Source organism: Lemur catta, chromosome 22, assembly GCF_020740605.2.
Source record: "Lemur catta isolate mLemCat1 chromosome 22, mLemCat1.pri, whole genome shotgun sequence".
In the NCBI taxonomy this organism is placed as follows: Eukaryota; Metazoa; Chordata; class Mammalia; order Primates; family Lemuridae; genus Lemur; species Lemur catta.
The window spans coordinates 14863063-14877855 of NC_059149.1; the positions used below are offsets into that span (position 1 = coordinate 14863063).

General features: G+C 39.1%; 1 protein-coding gene across 1 annotated transcript; it reads right to left on the reverse strand.

Annotated features, from left to right (window-relative positions):
• Positions 1–565: 565 nt before the first annotated feature.
• LEPROTL1 (leptin receptor overlapping transcript like 1) lies at positions 566–10875 on the reverse strand. The gene is made up of 4 exons (XM_045535362.1): positions 10754–10875; positions 5767–5842; positions 3667–3853; positions 566–2883 (listed from the first exon to the last, which is right to left on the reverse strand). Exons 1-4 carry the CDS (start codon positions 10767–10769, stop codon positions 2767–2769), a joined length of 396 nt encoding a protein of 131 aa, XP_045391318.1. The 5' UTR covers positions 10770–10875; the 3' UTR covers positions 566–2766.
• Between the last annotated feature and the right edge of the window lie 3918 nt (positions 10876–14793).

Here is a 14793-nt window from a genome sequence, read left to right on the forward strand (position 1 = left end):
TTGATGATGTCCAAAAAATCATATTAGAGCAGACAATAAGAACCTGTGACCTAAACTTTTTTAAAGTATATAATGAGATTACAATTAGGACGATTTGGGACAAGATTTATATTTTAAAAAAACAGACTACTACTTTTCTCTGTTCTCATTGTGCCACAGAAAATTTCTTTTAACTGTTTAACTTGCAAAAAACAAAATGCTCTAACAATGAATGGTAATAAATACATAATAAAATATGCAGTCAGAAAAAAGTTTTGAAAATTTAAGAACAAGTAGGATCTTGACTTTAGATCGGTAGTAGTCTTTTTATGTCAACGAAACCTTCTATAACTGTTTTTGTAAAAGGTTAGGTAAAAATTCTATTTCCCCAGATTACCAGTCCTTTTACTATAGCTCAAAATCATAGGGCTTCATGGTAATATTTGTCACTATGGTTTAAATTTTAGGCTCTGCGAGCCTAACACTACATAAGTCATATTTGCTTTATATCACATTATTAAAACAGTTAATGCACTTCAGAAACTGAAGTGTGCAGCATATTTTCATTTCAAAAACACCCACAAAGTAGATATTTAAAATCTTTATTGTTTCATCATCAAAAGTTTTCCTTCCATAGAAGAATGGCAATGCTGTATCAGTGCATATTCTATGGAAAATTCATACCTCAAGTAACTAGCCTAGAAATCAGAGACAGCACTATGTCAAGCTAGTATACAAGATCAAAGACACAATGCTGCCAATGCAATTAGTATACAGAAAGAATACGCAGCTGTTAGAAAAAGAGGCTATGGCCAAGAGGACAAAACAGTAGCAGTGCACTGCACTGACATCCAGAAGAACAGAAAATGGGAAAGGACCAGGGAATGCACTTCCTGCAAAAAAAGTCCAGTAGATCACAGGCACAAAGAGTTCCCAACTGTGTCACCAGCTGTTTAAGTCACGTGTACCTGTACCTTCGCCTTTAGGTCTGGAACATCATAACACCATGAGCCATTTTCAGCCTCACGTGTGACGGGTACAGCCACGTGCTGATACTTCATCCTGCCTCCCATCATCTCACAGCTAAAAGTAACAGTTTGGGTTAGGCAATAAAACCTGTGGCTTTAGGTATCTTCAGTAAAAAGCTGAACAAACCCAAATTTGTTCCCATTTTCTCAAGAAATAAACCTTATGAAACAACAAAACATAGCTGTCATGATTCCTCAGCTTGGCTGAGGGCAAAACAATTTTTATGTAAGTATACTGAATAAACATACAAAACAAATGTCCTTAACAAAATACCATCAGGCCAACCTGAACGTTTTCATAATCAGCTCCCGAAAAAAAGTCCTGATAACTGTGAGATGTAAATGACCACTACAATTTGATCATGCCTGGTTACTGGGAATTTTTTGGTCAGGTTTGTGTCTGAAGCTGCTACACAGCTGGATTTGGCTACTTTGCATTAATTCACACAATTGCCTTTTATAAGGAAACAGCAGATCTATCATGATGACATCAAAACGAAAACAGCTAAGAGGTATACAGGAAACTTGTCTTAAATACTTTAAAATTACATATGATATAACCTTAGAGAATAAGAACTACCATTATCATGGTCTAAATCTTAAACTGTTAATGCATGAATTATCTGCAAGACTAACAAGTCACTTGTTAATCATGTCAAGGCCCTGCGGGGGAGGGGGCGCTCTGAATGTATGGCATAGCAATTATTTTCCGGGTGAATTAAACACTTCTATGTGTTATTAAACTATATTTGAAAAGTTATTTTACTTATATATACAACATACAAAATAAGTTAAAAGGAGGAAGCGGAGGAAAGTTTTCTGTATATATAATGCAAACATACAACTGTCCCTCATCAGTAGTAGTTCCATGTATATCTATTTTACTCAGGGTAAAACATGAAAAGCTGATAGAAGATCAAAAATTCCACTTATAAATAGAAACAGGATTCAAAAAATGGAATTTCAGCGTGGTTTCTTCCCATATTGCAACTTATTCTACTCTAACTGTAATAAACAAATAAAAACCATATCTCAAAAATCTGTTTTTATACCCTTACCTTAAAGTTTAACATAAATTTTTCTAACAATTGAGAAGAAAAGCACTTGTTTGTAGCAATTCCATAAAATAATTTTCAATTCACAAAACTCTTGTCTACTAGTAAAACCAGCAGCCCTTATGGAGGGCATGGGCATTAATACTTGGCCCCTCTGAGGTATAACTGCAGCTATATTTGCACTGAGCATTTAGTCTATAAGGTATGCCAACAGTCTGCAAGTTTTAATAACATTGGGAATGATGTCATCCTGATTGAAAACTTATTTTCCTAACTTTTTGTAATAATGGAGGCTAAATAATTTTAAGAGAAAAGATGTACTTTAGCCCAGTAATACAGCCAGCAGGATTCTGAATTCCTAACCAATGCAAATGGTTATTACATTTAAAAAATGTCTAACATTGCATATTGATTTTTAAAAAACTGAACAGGAAAGACACATAAATATTTAAATTCAGCAGGACACCACAAAAAGCCTACTATAGATAAGCGTGAAACCAGTCAAGCTTTTCCAAAAGAGAAAATCCTTTTAATCCTTTAGCAAGTCTCTGTGAAAATAGTATGCTTACAATAAAATCGAGAAGGGAGCACCTAGAATACCCCCAAGAGGCTTGCTATACCATTTAGCATGACTGCCCCTTCTCTGTGCGTGAATGGCCAAGAATGACAGGAAGTCCATTTGACAATAGTTCAGTAATTCCTTTTCACCACTGCTGCCAGCTGAAGTCATCATTGCTTCCAAAGACCAAGAAAAAGCCTAGTATAGTTGCAAAGATGACTGTGTTTCCTGTGAGAACAAGTGCACAAGCTCCCCACTCAATCTATGGAAATAAGATACAAACACTCGGTTAACAGACATATGAAAAACAAAAGGAAAATGAAAAGCAAATCAAGGCTCCAGTAGTATGCCAATTGTGATCTAAAACAAATATGGTTTGTAACAATAACCTGCACAGTACTGAACACTTAATGGTACTTCTACACTGCTGTTTTTATTTACTTTTGGTTCCTTTAGAAACAAAGTCATGAGATGTTAATTATTCAAAAACAAGCTTGACTTCTGGGCTATAATGAAGCAGCACAGAACTCAACAATTTTCTGTTTATAAAGAAATTTTCTAACTCTTCCTTAGTGAATCTAAAAGTCTATTAGAGAGCAGGTTAAATTTTAAAGTGCCAGATATGGAAACATTCTCTTAAAGGGACAGAATCTGGATCGTGGTTTTGGGAGGACAAACTGAGTATATGTAGTCCAGCCCCTGCTCCTCTTTTTACAGTCCCACCTGCAGGGTGCACATAGTCCTTTCGGGTCTTTCATGCTTTAAGTTTTACCAGGTGGGCCTGTCATTGTTCCGCACGGGAGGAGTTGCCATGCCCAACTCTGACAGTTAAGTACTGGCCAGCCAAATGCTGCTGCAGATCCAAGCCATGCTCTCCAGTATCATTTTTTTAGTCAACAAGAATAAACAATAAAGATTTTAATCTCTATCTCTTAGGCTCCTATGTCTCGCATCTCTTTTCCATGTCATTAACAAAAACTATCCTCAAGAAAAATTTAACACAGTCCAATATAAAAATCATTACTAGAAGAATATATTCACTTACCAGATGTGCTCTGGCAAATACAATAGGGAGTCCAAAAGCTGAGACAACAATGCCTGTTGTAAGAAATATGGCAAGTTCCTTACAAGCGTTACTCATAGCATCTGTATCATCCACTAATCTTCTTGCTATGCAGTATGGAATAGGTGAAAGGATGTAAAAAAACAGAACAAAGAGGGGCCAGTATTGGCTAGAAAAAGAAAAATAAGTTAATGTAATTTTTGCAATCTACATCATTTTCCTACACTCAAAATATGTTCTTTTTTTTAAGGACCAGGGGAATATTGCAAGGTACAAAACACTGTACGGTTTAAAAACAAGCTATAACCTGCACACTGAAAACAGAACATTCCGAGTCACAGTGTCCCTAAAATCAATTATGATACTGATTAAATTTTCTTCTGTTAAAAGAAAATGTCTTAAAAATCGTAATAGTTGGAATCAAGGCCCAAAATTCAAAATATTTTTCATTTTCAGTTATAAATAAAGAGGCAAATGGAAAATGGGAATATTAACATAATGCTTTCTAAAATTCAGGATTCTTGCCCTTGACTTCTAATGCATGATACCCTACCTTAGCATAAAGCTGAAACAATCTCAAATGATTCCTTATGTCACTAGGAACTCCCAAAATACTGAAATCAAAATATAGAACACTAACTTAAAGCAGTATTGAAGACTTTCAGTCAGAATACAGAATTTATTACAATAAAAAGATGGCTTTTAGCGTATTGTCTAGTTCACTGTATTGTGCCAATGTCATTTCCTGGTTTTGATAACTACAGTTATGTAAAATGATACGACTGTGTGAAGGGTACAGGGAACTCTCTGCTGTTTTTGCAACTTCTTGAGAGTCTAAAATTATTTCCAAATAAAAATTTAAAAGAAATAGATAGCCTTTCACACCACCACAGAATAAAACACATATCACAGTGGAGATGTGCTTATACTTAGAGGTTTACGATAAAACAGCTATTTATGTTTTACCTAAAAATCTTTCCTATTTTAAGAGAAGAAAAGTTAAAAATGGAATATATGCTTATGAAACAGAAATTCAAACCGTACAAAACCACAAAAAGTGAAAACTGAACGTCCCCAAATCTGCCCTGCCTTTCTCTTTCCCACTGTCCTACTGAGCTTGTGGACCCTTCCGTATTTCTATATAGGGAAACATAAAAATACGAATGGGTCACTGCATTTTTTTCATTTAACAATATATCTTGAACATATTTGTGTCTCAGCACCTACAGCTCTTCCTCATTCTTTTGAAGATTGCCTAGTATTTTCATTCATGGATATACCATAATTTACCCATTTTTCTTTTGATGGACATTTAGGACATTTCCAAGTGTTTGTTTGTTATTATAAACAAGGCTGCCATGAGCATCCATACTCTCCCCCCACTAGACATATCTTAGCAAACATCTGCAAGTGAATTTGTATGAGAAAGTCTAAGAAGTGGAAGAGCTAGTTCAAAGAATATATACATTCTGAGAGCTAGAAGCAAACTGGTCTCCAAGAAAACTGCAGTTTGCTCATACCTTGTATCTTTGCTAATGGGTTTTGTTTAGTTTTGAGTGAGGTTCAGTATATTTTCATATGCTTACTAGCAATTTATAGTTCTCTTTTCATATCTGTTGTTCATTTTTCTATGGAGTTGTCCATTGTTCTTTTACTAATTTATCTAAATATTAAGTTTTAAAAGTGCTTTTGATCCTAAGGAAAGTAATTGTTTATATCATTTCTTTTAGTTGTGTTCTGACTCTATGGTATTTTCTGCAAAAAGACATTTTAAATTTTCTTGTATTTAATATTATCAGTAGGTGCTCAAGACTGACTAGGAGGGCTGAGCTACTGCGTTGCTGTTTTGCCATTACTTAGCAATAATGAAAAAGCAGGTAATAGCCCCAAATCTTTTTTGCATCTTATTGTACTAAAATCTTTACAAACAAATTTTAAGTGATCATTTTTAAAAAGGTTTGTGTTTGGTAAATGAACATTTCTCTGCATTACTTTTACAGTAGTAGTAAAAAAAATTTTTTTAAGCCTTAAAAGTAAAAAATTTTACCCTTAAACACTCAAAAAGACAAAAATTTTACATACTTGTATATTGGCAGGGCACATCCAAGCATCAAAAACATCAGCCCGACTGCTCCTCCAAAGGACAAACTAATCAAAGCTGCAAAGCAAATAAAAAGTCCAACAGAAATATCAATTAGTCAAACTAAATTAATATTTTTATTAATATTAAAATTAGCAGATTACATTACCTGTAATCCTAGAAGCAGAAACCTCAAATGCATTAATAGTGTTCTGTCTTCAAAAGTGTAAGTCATTTAGTCTTAGACTAAGTCTTTTGTGTCATCTTCAAAGGCAAAATAAAGTGACACTGATTTTCAAAGCTCTGACCTATTGCAAGCGCACCACCACATTCCCCAATTGCTGGCTGCATTTCTAATGAGTATCGCAGTGCATAGGATCACTGCTCCTCTGGCATTAGTATTACATTTACTTCACATATCACTACAGTGTTGAAAAGCAATATGTGGAGAAACTTGGAATTCTCAGTTTCCTGGACGTTAGAAGCCTCATCCTATGGGGAAACCTCTCCTGACCTGCTCCTGCTTCTTGTACACGCACCCTCACTGTGCGTAAAACAGTTAAGAAAAAATGTTAACGATATCTGTAGTTAATGATTTTAATCAATTGTTACAGATCTTTAAATAGCTTGCAAAATTATAGCTGTGTTTCCTCCCATAATCTCCTACACATTAGAAAACCTGAAGGATAATGGGTACAATCCTACTGTGATATCCCTATTTTAAGGCATCATTGCAAGCAATAGATGCAGTCTACAGGTGGAATATGGTTTCTAAAGCTACACACACACACACACACACACACACACACTCATACACAACAGTATATTTTAAAGTGCTTTCACATGCTAGTGAGTAGAAACAACTACAGTGGCTAAGAGAATAACTTGCATTTTTGTTGTTGTTGTTAATAATACAGTCTACTAACCTTGACAGAAAAGTTAAAATTCAAAAGATTTTAGAAGTTCTAAAAGTTACCAAGACAAAAGCTCACACATACAAACCATAATTAAAAGTAAAAGGACTAAATGCTGCCAAATACAACTAATATATTTCTCAGAACTAAAATGGTCATAAACCAAGGACACCCACTAACATGGTAGCTTGGCAGCTTTGGTTTTCCTTTAGATGACTGACCATTTGTTCTCTTCAGTTCCAAATCAGTCCTCATGATCTGGCCCTGCCTACCTCCCCTGCTGCACGTCACACCAGGCTACTACACTGCCCCTTGCTCTCAGCACTTCAGTTACAACAGCTCTTTCCTTTCCTGGAAATCAGCAGGCTCCCTCACCCACGTGGCCTCTGCACATGTTGTCCTTTCTACTTCAGACATTTTTTCATTCATTCAAGAGACATTTACTGAGCCAACTATGTAACAGGCACCTTGGGATATGACGACAAACTCAGCATGGCCTTGTCAAACTCATGGGGCTTGCATTCTTGACTCATCCTTTCCTCTTTCCTCCTGCTTAACTTCTACTTTTCCTTCAGATCTCAGAGTAATCATCTAGTCCTCACTGAAGTTTTTCCAAACCTCCTCACTAGACCAATTCGCCATTATATTTTTCATTCATTTGACATCTATTGAGCACCTAACGTGTGTCAGACACTGTTCTTGCTACTGGCAATGGAGCAATGAAAACAAAGCTCTTGTTCTCATGGAGCTTACATTCTAGTGGGAGAAAAAACTGATTAAAAAACAAAAGGCAAGGAAATAAATGTCAAGTGATAAAAAAAGAAAGAAAAGCAGGGTAAGGGATGGTAGTGCTGGTCTAGACACTGGCCAGGGCAGGAGTCTCTGATGAGGTTGCCACCTGAGATCTACAGGAAATGAGTAAATCATGTGGACATTGAGGGAGTAAATCACGTGGACATCTGGGGCGAGCATTCCAGGCAGAGGCCGGAGCATGCGCAGAGGCCCCCTCTGCACCGGATGCCTCACCTTTGCCCAGTTATTACAGCTGCAATTTCCTACTTATTAGTTGTCTTTCTTTCTCAACTGTCACGAGAGTAGGGAGCAAGTTCTATCGTTGTTGATGTTCATGCCCCAGCTCTTTACATTCACTAACAAAAGTTTGTTTGAGCAGAGTGGAAATCAGAATGGGCTGGGTCCTAATCCTTACTAGCCACTAACTAGTTGTCCAAATATCTTATGAGCCTCACTTCTTTCTTCTATAAAATGAATTGGACTGATCTTAAACGCAAATAATTTTCTAAACACTAAAGATTCTGTTAAGACAGCTAAGTTCATTACTATAAATGCTCCACAGTAACACCTCATTCATTCAAAATCCATTTATGCAGAACATAGCTTAGGATCCTGGAGGAAACAAAGGTCACTAAAAAGAGACAAAATAGGTGTTACAAAGCCCATACACTAAAGTTAACATTCTCTATAAACAGACCCTTAAGCTCTGATTCAGAAGCTACTAATTTATTTTTATGACACAACTGTTAGGTGTGAACTTAGAGTAAAAAAAATTATTTTAAAGCGTTATGTGTGTTCATATATATATATATATATTTTCAATAGTAATCCATGTACCCAGAACAAAATTAAGTGAAAAGGAACTTTCCCTTCCCAAAAGGATTCAGTGTTACTTGTATCTTTCAACACACAATTTTGTAAGATTTATCTTGTTTCCCACATGGAAACAAATGAGAAATAGCTGCATACAAGCAACAGCTGACGTTTGACAGGATGGAGGAAACTGAAAAAATCTTAAACCAGGCAGAAAACTCTCAAAAAGCATGTTTGTAGTAATTCTGGCAAGAGGCAAGTAGCCTTAGGACCTTGATGGCCTCTGAGGGTAGCCCTGTTCTATGACAGTGAACAATCATTCATGTTCTTATCAAAAAAGAAAGTCTAAATTCTTTGAGTATACTCTTAAAAAGTTAATGAAAAATGGTTTCTTAAAAAACAAAAATCAAGGACTAAGATAAGGTAAGGCTCAGGTATCAAAAAACAATTAAAAAACATAAACCAATATTGTTTTATTATAACTGGTATGAATATTAATATTGGAATAAAATTATTAATGCATTTATTCACATCTTACAGTCCAATTCCTTTTATTTTTTCCAACTTTTAAAATGCTATTGTATAATGAAAAAGTGAGGCCTTTGAATTGTTTGGGGAGTAAAGATACCTGGAGATAATACTTCCATTCAAAACACAATTTTATGTGATATCTTATCTCCCAGTCAAACTAGATAAGATAGCCAACAAATTGCTTAAAACTCTTCTCAAAACGTCTACTTTTTCCAGTCTTTTGAAATCACCAACTAGGCTGGTTTATATACAAATTTCATCATTTGTATATAAACTGTTGTCTGACATGACACATCAACAAGGCAAGAGTTATACAGTAATTGAGTGATGCAACATTTAGAAGACAAAACTTAGGTAAGTCTGGTTTCTACTCCCAAAGCCTCTAGGCTAGGGATGGAACAGCCCAATTATCTAGCAAAACTCCCTAAAGACAGGATGCCGGTTCTGTGATTACAAAGAAATTAGAAGTAGGAGGGAACAGTTCCCTAACCTGGGAGTTACCAGAAAATCTAATATATCACAAAGTAATAGACAAATGGCTCAAAAAATACATAACAGTCTCTAATTACAGCAACACTCCTTCCCAATATAAAGATGTTAGGCCAAGAGGAAGAAACATCCTGATAAACAATCATAGCCACCAGAAAAAGCTGCTGAAATCAAAAGTACAATTGCACCTGAGACACTTTCACCTGTTTAATGCAGCATTTCCCTAGGGTTGGGGAAGGAAATTACAAAGCTGTTTTCTTAAGAGAGAGGCTCTCGCATTAATGACACTGAAAAAATGGGGAAGGACAGGGAAACAGGCAACATCCTAAAAACCACGGCATTTCACAATAAATGCCTTTCACATAAGGATTTAAGAGTCTATACAGTTCAAATGGAGATTAGAAAGTACCCCAGTTGCTCAAATGACAAGGTTTCATATGGGAAATGAAACGTTCTCTGTCATTGAAAATACACATGAAACAGAAGAAAGTGACCCCGGGAAAGAAGCTCAACTAAAGCTGTCCTTAAATAAGAAAAACCACACGGATAAACACTGCAATCAAAGTTATTCACTTCCGGCTTGCCTACCCCTTCTATAAAAGCGGCAGGTCAAGCAATTAATGTAATTCGTTAAGAAGTAGCTGGAAACTTTGTTTCTAATCGCACTGACAACAAAACTACCCGTTGGAACGAATGCCACGTTCTTTATTTCTAAAGAAAATACACGAATAAACGAGTCATTTATTCATTAAGTTGTAAGACACTATTTTGTCTTACAAAAGGAAAAAAAGAACAACTCTGAAATCTGAAAAAGCCTCAACGTGCAACTGTGGAAAAGAAAGAGAGCCAGGAGCACTCTGGGGCCACCCCAGGGTCTACTCTGTCGTACAAACGCCACAGACCGGAACGCATCGGTTTTCGGAGCGTGTCCAGCTTCGGGCACGGGTGTCCGGCAGTGGCCGTGGGTCGCTGAGGCTTCGCGGAGACCCGTCCCTAAGCTCTTCGCAAGGCGCAAGCACACGGAGATCGCACTTGTGCCTTTAGGTGGCAAATGACTCCAATTTTCCATAACTGGCATCTTCGGCCGCCTCGACCTCCTCAAAACCACACTCTGCCGCCTCCCTGTCAGATGCAAACTCCTGCAAAACGTGTGTGACGGCCAGAGTCGCCACGGGACTCCTGAAGACCGCGAGCCACTTCATTTTTTTTTTTTATTTTAGTCCGGGGGGCGACAGGCGGCGGGAATCGGCGGAGAGCGGGGGCCGTGCTTCCCCGAAGGCGCCGCGCCCCCTGCGCTGCGAGGGGCAGGGAAGGGAACCGCGGGCCGGGGTCGCCCAGCCGGGCGCAGGCACCTCGCGCGCGCCCGGGCCGGGCGGCGGCGCGCGTGGGCCCCCGGCCCCTCTCCCCGGGCGGCCACCCGGCCCTCCAGCGCCCTGCGCCCCGGGCCCACCTTTGATGCCGGCCATGGCGGTGACGTCGCTCCTGGCTCCACGACCCGAAGCGGCGGCCGGGAGACCGGAGACGCGCGGCGGCGGCGGCCAGACAACACCCGGAAGTGCGCGACGCAGCACTTCCGCCGGCGGCGCGCGGGGGCGCGGGGGCCGCGCCGGCTCTGGCTGGGTGGCCGGCTCTTCGCTCGCCGCCCCCGCCGCGGCTCGGGGGACTTGCAGGCGCCGGCCCCTGAGTGCCCGTCAGGGTCGGGCGGAAGCTCCGCGCCGCAGCCCCGGTCCCTCAGCCGGCGGCGGCGTCCCTTGTCCCGCAGCCTCCCGCCGTCTCGAGAGGGGAGCGCGAGTGGCGGCCGTCCTGTGGAAGGCGCGTGGGATGCCTTTGGGGGATCATTTTACGCTCTTTAAAGGGCACCTTTTCCTCTCTACCCGCTCTTCACCTTGTCATAAAGGGGAAGTAAGGCCAGTATGGTGGTCTGCATTTGGCTTCTTGGTTTCCGACACAAAACTGGGGTTCTGATGGGGACCCACCTCCAGAGATGGGGCAGCAGGGCCCAGCGAAGGTTTGATCGGATACACATCCGATCCTTTGGGGGTTTGAGAATCGCTTTCTTGGTAGTAACAAGGGTAGGAAAGAGAGAGGGGGACAGTGCGAGCGCAGAGGTCCGGTACGTTTATTTAGCCATTCTACAAATATTGGACATTTATTATATGTTGGGAACAGCGCTAGGCACTGAGGTGAGCAAAAGCAGGTGTAGTTTCTGCTCTCAAGGAGCTTGCACACAAGTGGGGGAGACACACAAAAAAGTGTAAAATTGCAACAATGGTAATTGCTAGTAAGTGGGATCAGGATATGCCACTGTGAAATATGCCACTTTGGCATAAGGATTATTTTGAGTTGAAGGCAACTAAGAAGCAGCAGACATAGAGGAATGCTGCTCACCCCTTTTCTGTCCAAAAGCAGCGCTTAAGTTCCCTTTGAAAGGGTAACATAAATTTCCATTTGTAAAAAAAAATTGTAACACAATTTATTTGTAAATATTTCCATTTTCCAAAGAAAATTCTTATCATTGTAAACAGCATATGATTCTTCATAAACATTACTAAAATAACTCTTATCTTCCATTAGTTTCCCCCCGTATATTTACCTTCTCACAATTCACTGCCCCTAGAAGCCCAAACCCCTGTCCTTTGTCTAGTCACTTTTCCACAATGTGTCACTCACTCTCTTGGTTAAGATGTGTGCTTCAAGGCCTAACCACTTCTTTCGGTTTTCACTTCTTTTCTGGGAAGCCTCCTTGTGCATGCAAAATAAACTTATTTCCCTGTTAATCTTTTTGTCAGTTTAATTCACAGGTCCCAGCCACGGAATCTAAGAGGGCAGAGGAAATTTTTATCCTTTTTACACTAGGAATGATGGGGAGGTAGTACTATAAAAATCTTTGATTTAGATTTGCTGAGGAAGATTTGCCCAAGGGAGAGACAACAGAGGGATGAATAGATTTGTTACTAGGAGAAAAGGAAAAAGTCATCAAGGGTATGGGGTGTTGTATTTGTGTATGAGTGTATGTGTGGGTGGGAGGTGGGGATGATGAGCTTTGGCAGTAAATGGAGCAAGGAGCTTGGTGTGTTGGAGAAAGGAGGAGGTGGCCAATGGGATTGCTTGAGGTTGGGGTGGGGCGGCTTGCTTATAGGGCAGAGTAGTACATAGGGAGTTTTGGGTTTTTTTCTCTGAGTGATGAGAATCTTTTGAAAGGTTTTAAAAGGAGGTAGGTGGAGGTAATTAACATAAGATGTGAGTTTTTAATATTTTGTAGTCATCAGACTAAGATAAACTGGCATAAGACTTTGTTGAGTGAATGTTTAGAAGAGATATTTCCAACATGCTTTAAAATGAGAGCTACTGGGAAGCTTAAGGCATTGTCCACCCTGTTTTCCTCTACTATTTCCAGGGTTGAATTACAATTTTGTAAAAAACAGGTCACTTCTTGAGGCATAACGCCCCATATAAATCTATGGGTGTCTTGTAGGAGAGTAGAATTTTTTTCTCTTCAAGTTAGTACAAGGAGATCTACCATCTCTTTCCTGTACCATGATAAAATGAGTTTCCATTTAAGGATGTGGTAGCAAACCACAAGGTACACTTGACCACATGCCATGGAAATGTGAGCTGTTTAGACAGAATCTGTGAACTACTAGCTTTCTTTTCTAAACTACTGAAGCAGGCATATGCATCCTCCTCCCCAACCATCTTGAACACAGTAGGTAGAATTCTTGGAGAAGTAAATTCCATCCCAAATGTCACAATACCACCTTTTCTTGTTTTGTTGCATGGTATTCCATCTTTGAAGATGGCGATGTGTTGAGGGGACATAGTAGAGGTAGCTGATTGATGGTGGTGGTATTGGTGGTAGGAAGTGATATATACAAGAAGGTTAACATCTCATAGGCTCATAGCTTGGCTCCTGAGGAAAGATTAGATTTTAGGAAGCCTTTTTAGGGGTGGCTTTCACAAGCCCCAGTGGTTGAATTAAGTGGTAATCCCCTAATTTCCTCTTTCAAATAAAAATGTGTTGAGTGTTACAGATGTCCTTGATGACATTAATGGGCTACTGGGCTTGTTCATCAGGGTAGAGGAATCTATATTCTTTGTCGTCCATGGTCATAGAATCCTAAGAGACTGTGCTCTTTTAAGTTTCCCATGAGATTCACAGTGTTTCTAGTACAAAAACACTCATCACTCTAAGAACTATTTTTGGTTTACAAATGTTATGTAGGGAACAGTCACTTGAGACCTTAAAAACAGTGTTTCCAAATGTATTTCAAAGGCCACCTACACTACAACAAAATTCCTTAAGGCACTTCACAGATCCCTGGTTCCAGACCTTCTGAATTAGACTTTTATAGGCAGAATCCAGGAATCTGAAATTTTAACAGGCACCTCAAACAATTCCTATGCAAACTAAAGCTTAAAAATCATTGTCTGAGAAAAGATAGGATGTCAGCAGTTTTCTTCACCAGTTTTCCAAGTGAGTCCTAAATGTTAGTTAATGTCATATCCTTTAAATGTTCTCTAAGTATTGTCACACAATAGTTAATCAGTGTTACCTTTCACACTTCCAACACTTTTTATGCAGATGGTTTCCTGTTCTCCAATGATAATTCACAAAGATGGGAACGGGGGGGGGTGGGGGGGGGTGGGAACGGGGGGGGGGGGGTTGAGAGGAAGAGAACTCTTAATTACTGAGCAGCTGCTATGCTCTTTAATATTTATCTGATTTAATTCTTTCTACAATTTTGTAAATTGGGAATTACTAACTTACAGATGGAGTGAAAAAAGCTCAGAGACGTTTTTAGTTTTTAAAAAACTTTTTATTATGGAAAAATTGAAATATAGTGTATAAAAAAGAGAATAGTATAATGAACTCCCACGGACCATCAGCTACCTCAAATTATCAACACATGGTCAATGATGTTTTATCTATACATCTACTTCCCCTCACCTCCCGTATTATTTTTGTGAAAGCTGTCAGAATAAAAATGGAGTCACTTATGTTAAAAAAAACAAAACACTCTGACAAATAGAGCCAGGGAAGGTCATGAAGAGAAGAGTTCTCATGCATAAATGCCTGATAATAAAAACTATCATAAAAGGCTCTGCAAAAACCGCAGCCTTGCGTAAAGGCCATTACAACCTTACACAAAAAATGCTTCTGTGAAGACATCTGCCCAGCTACTACTACCTGTCCAAACTTGGCCTGGGGTCACCCTTGTTATTGGTCCTTGTTACTAAGGATAATTATTTCAAAACAATTAAGTAATCCTCTTCATTTTCCCTTTAAAAACTTTTGTCTTCCTATACCTCCCTGAATACACACATAGCTTTCTTGGCACACGTAGTCCAATGGCAGTACCCTATTTCTGAAGAAATATCATTTTCTTTTGAGAGCCTGTTTGTTACTTAGGTTGACATAAATGGCGTCAGAAGTGGAATCTGGAGCAGGATCACTTTGGGAAGAAATCAGCGATTTTTGCAGCTAACGTG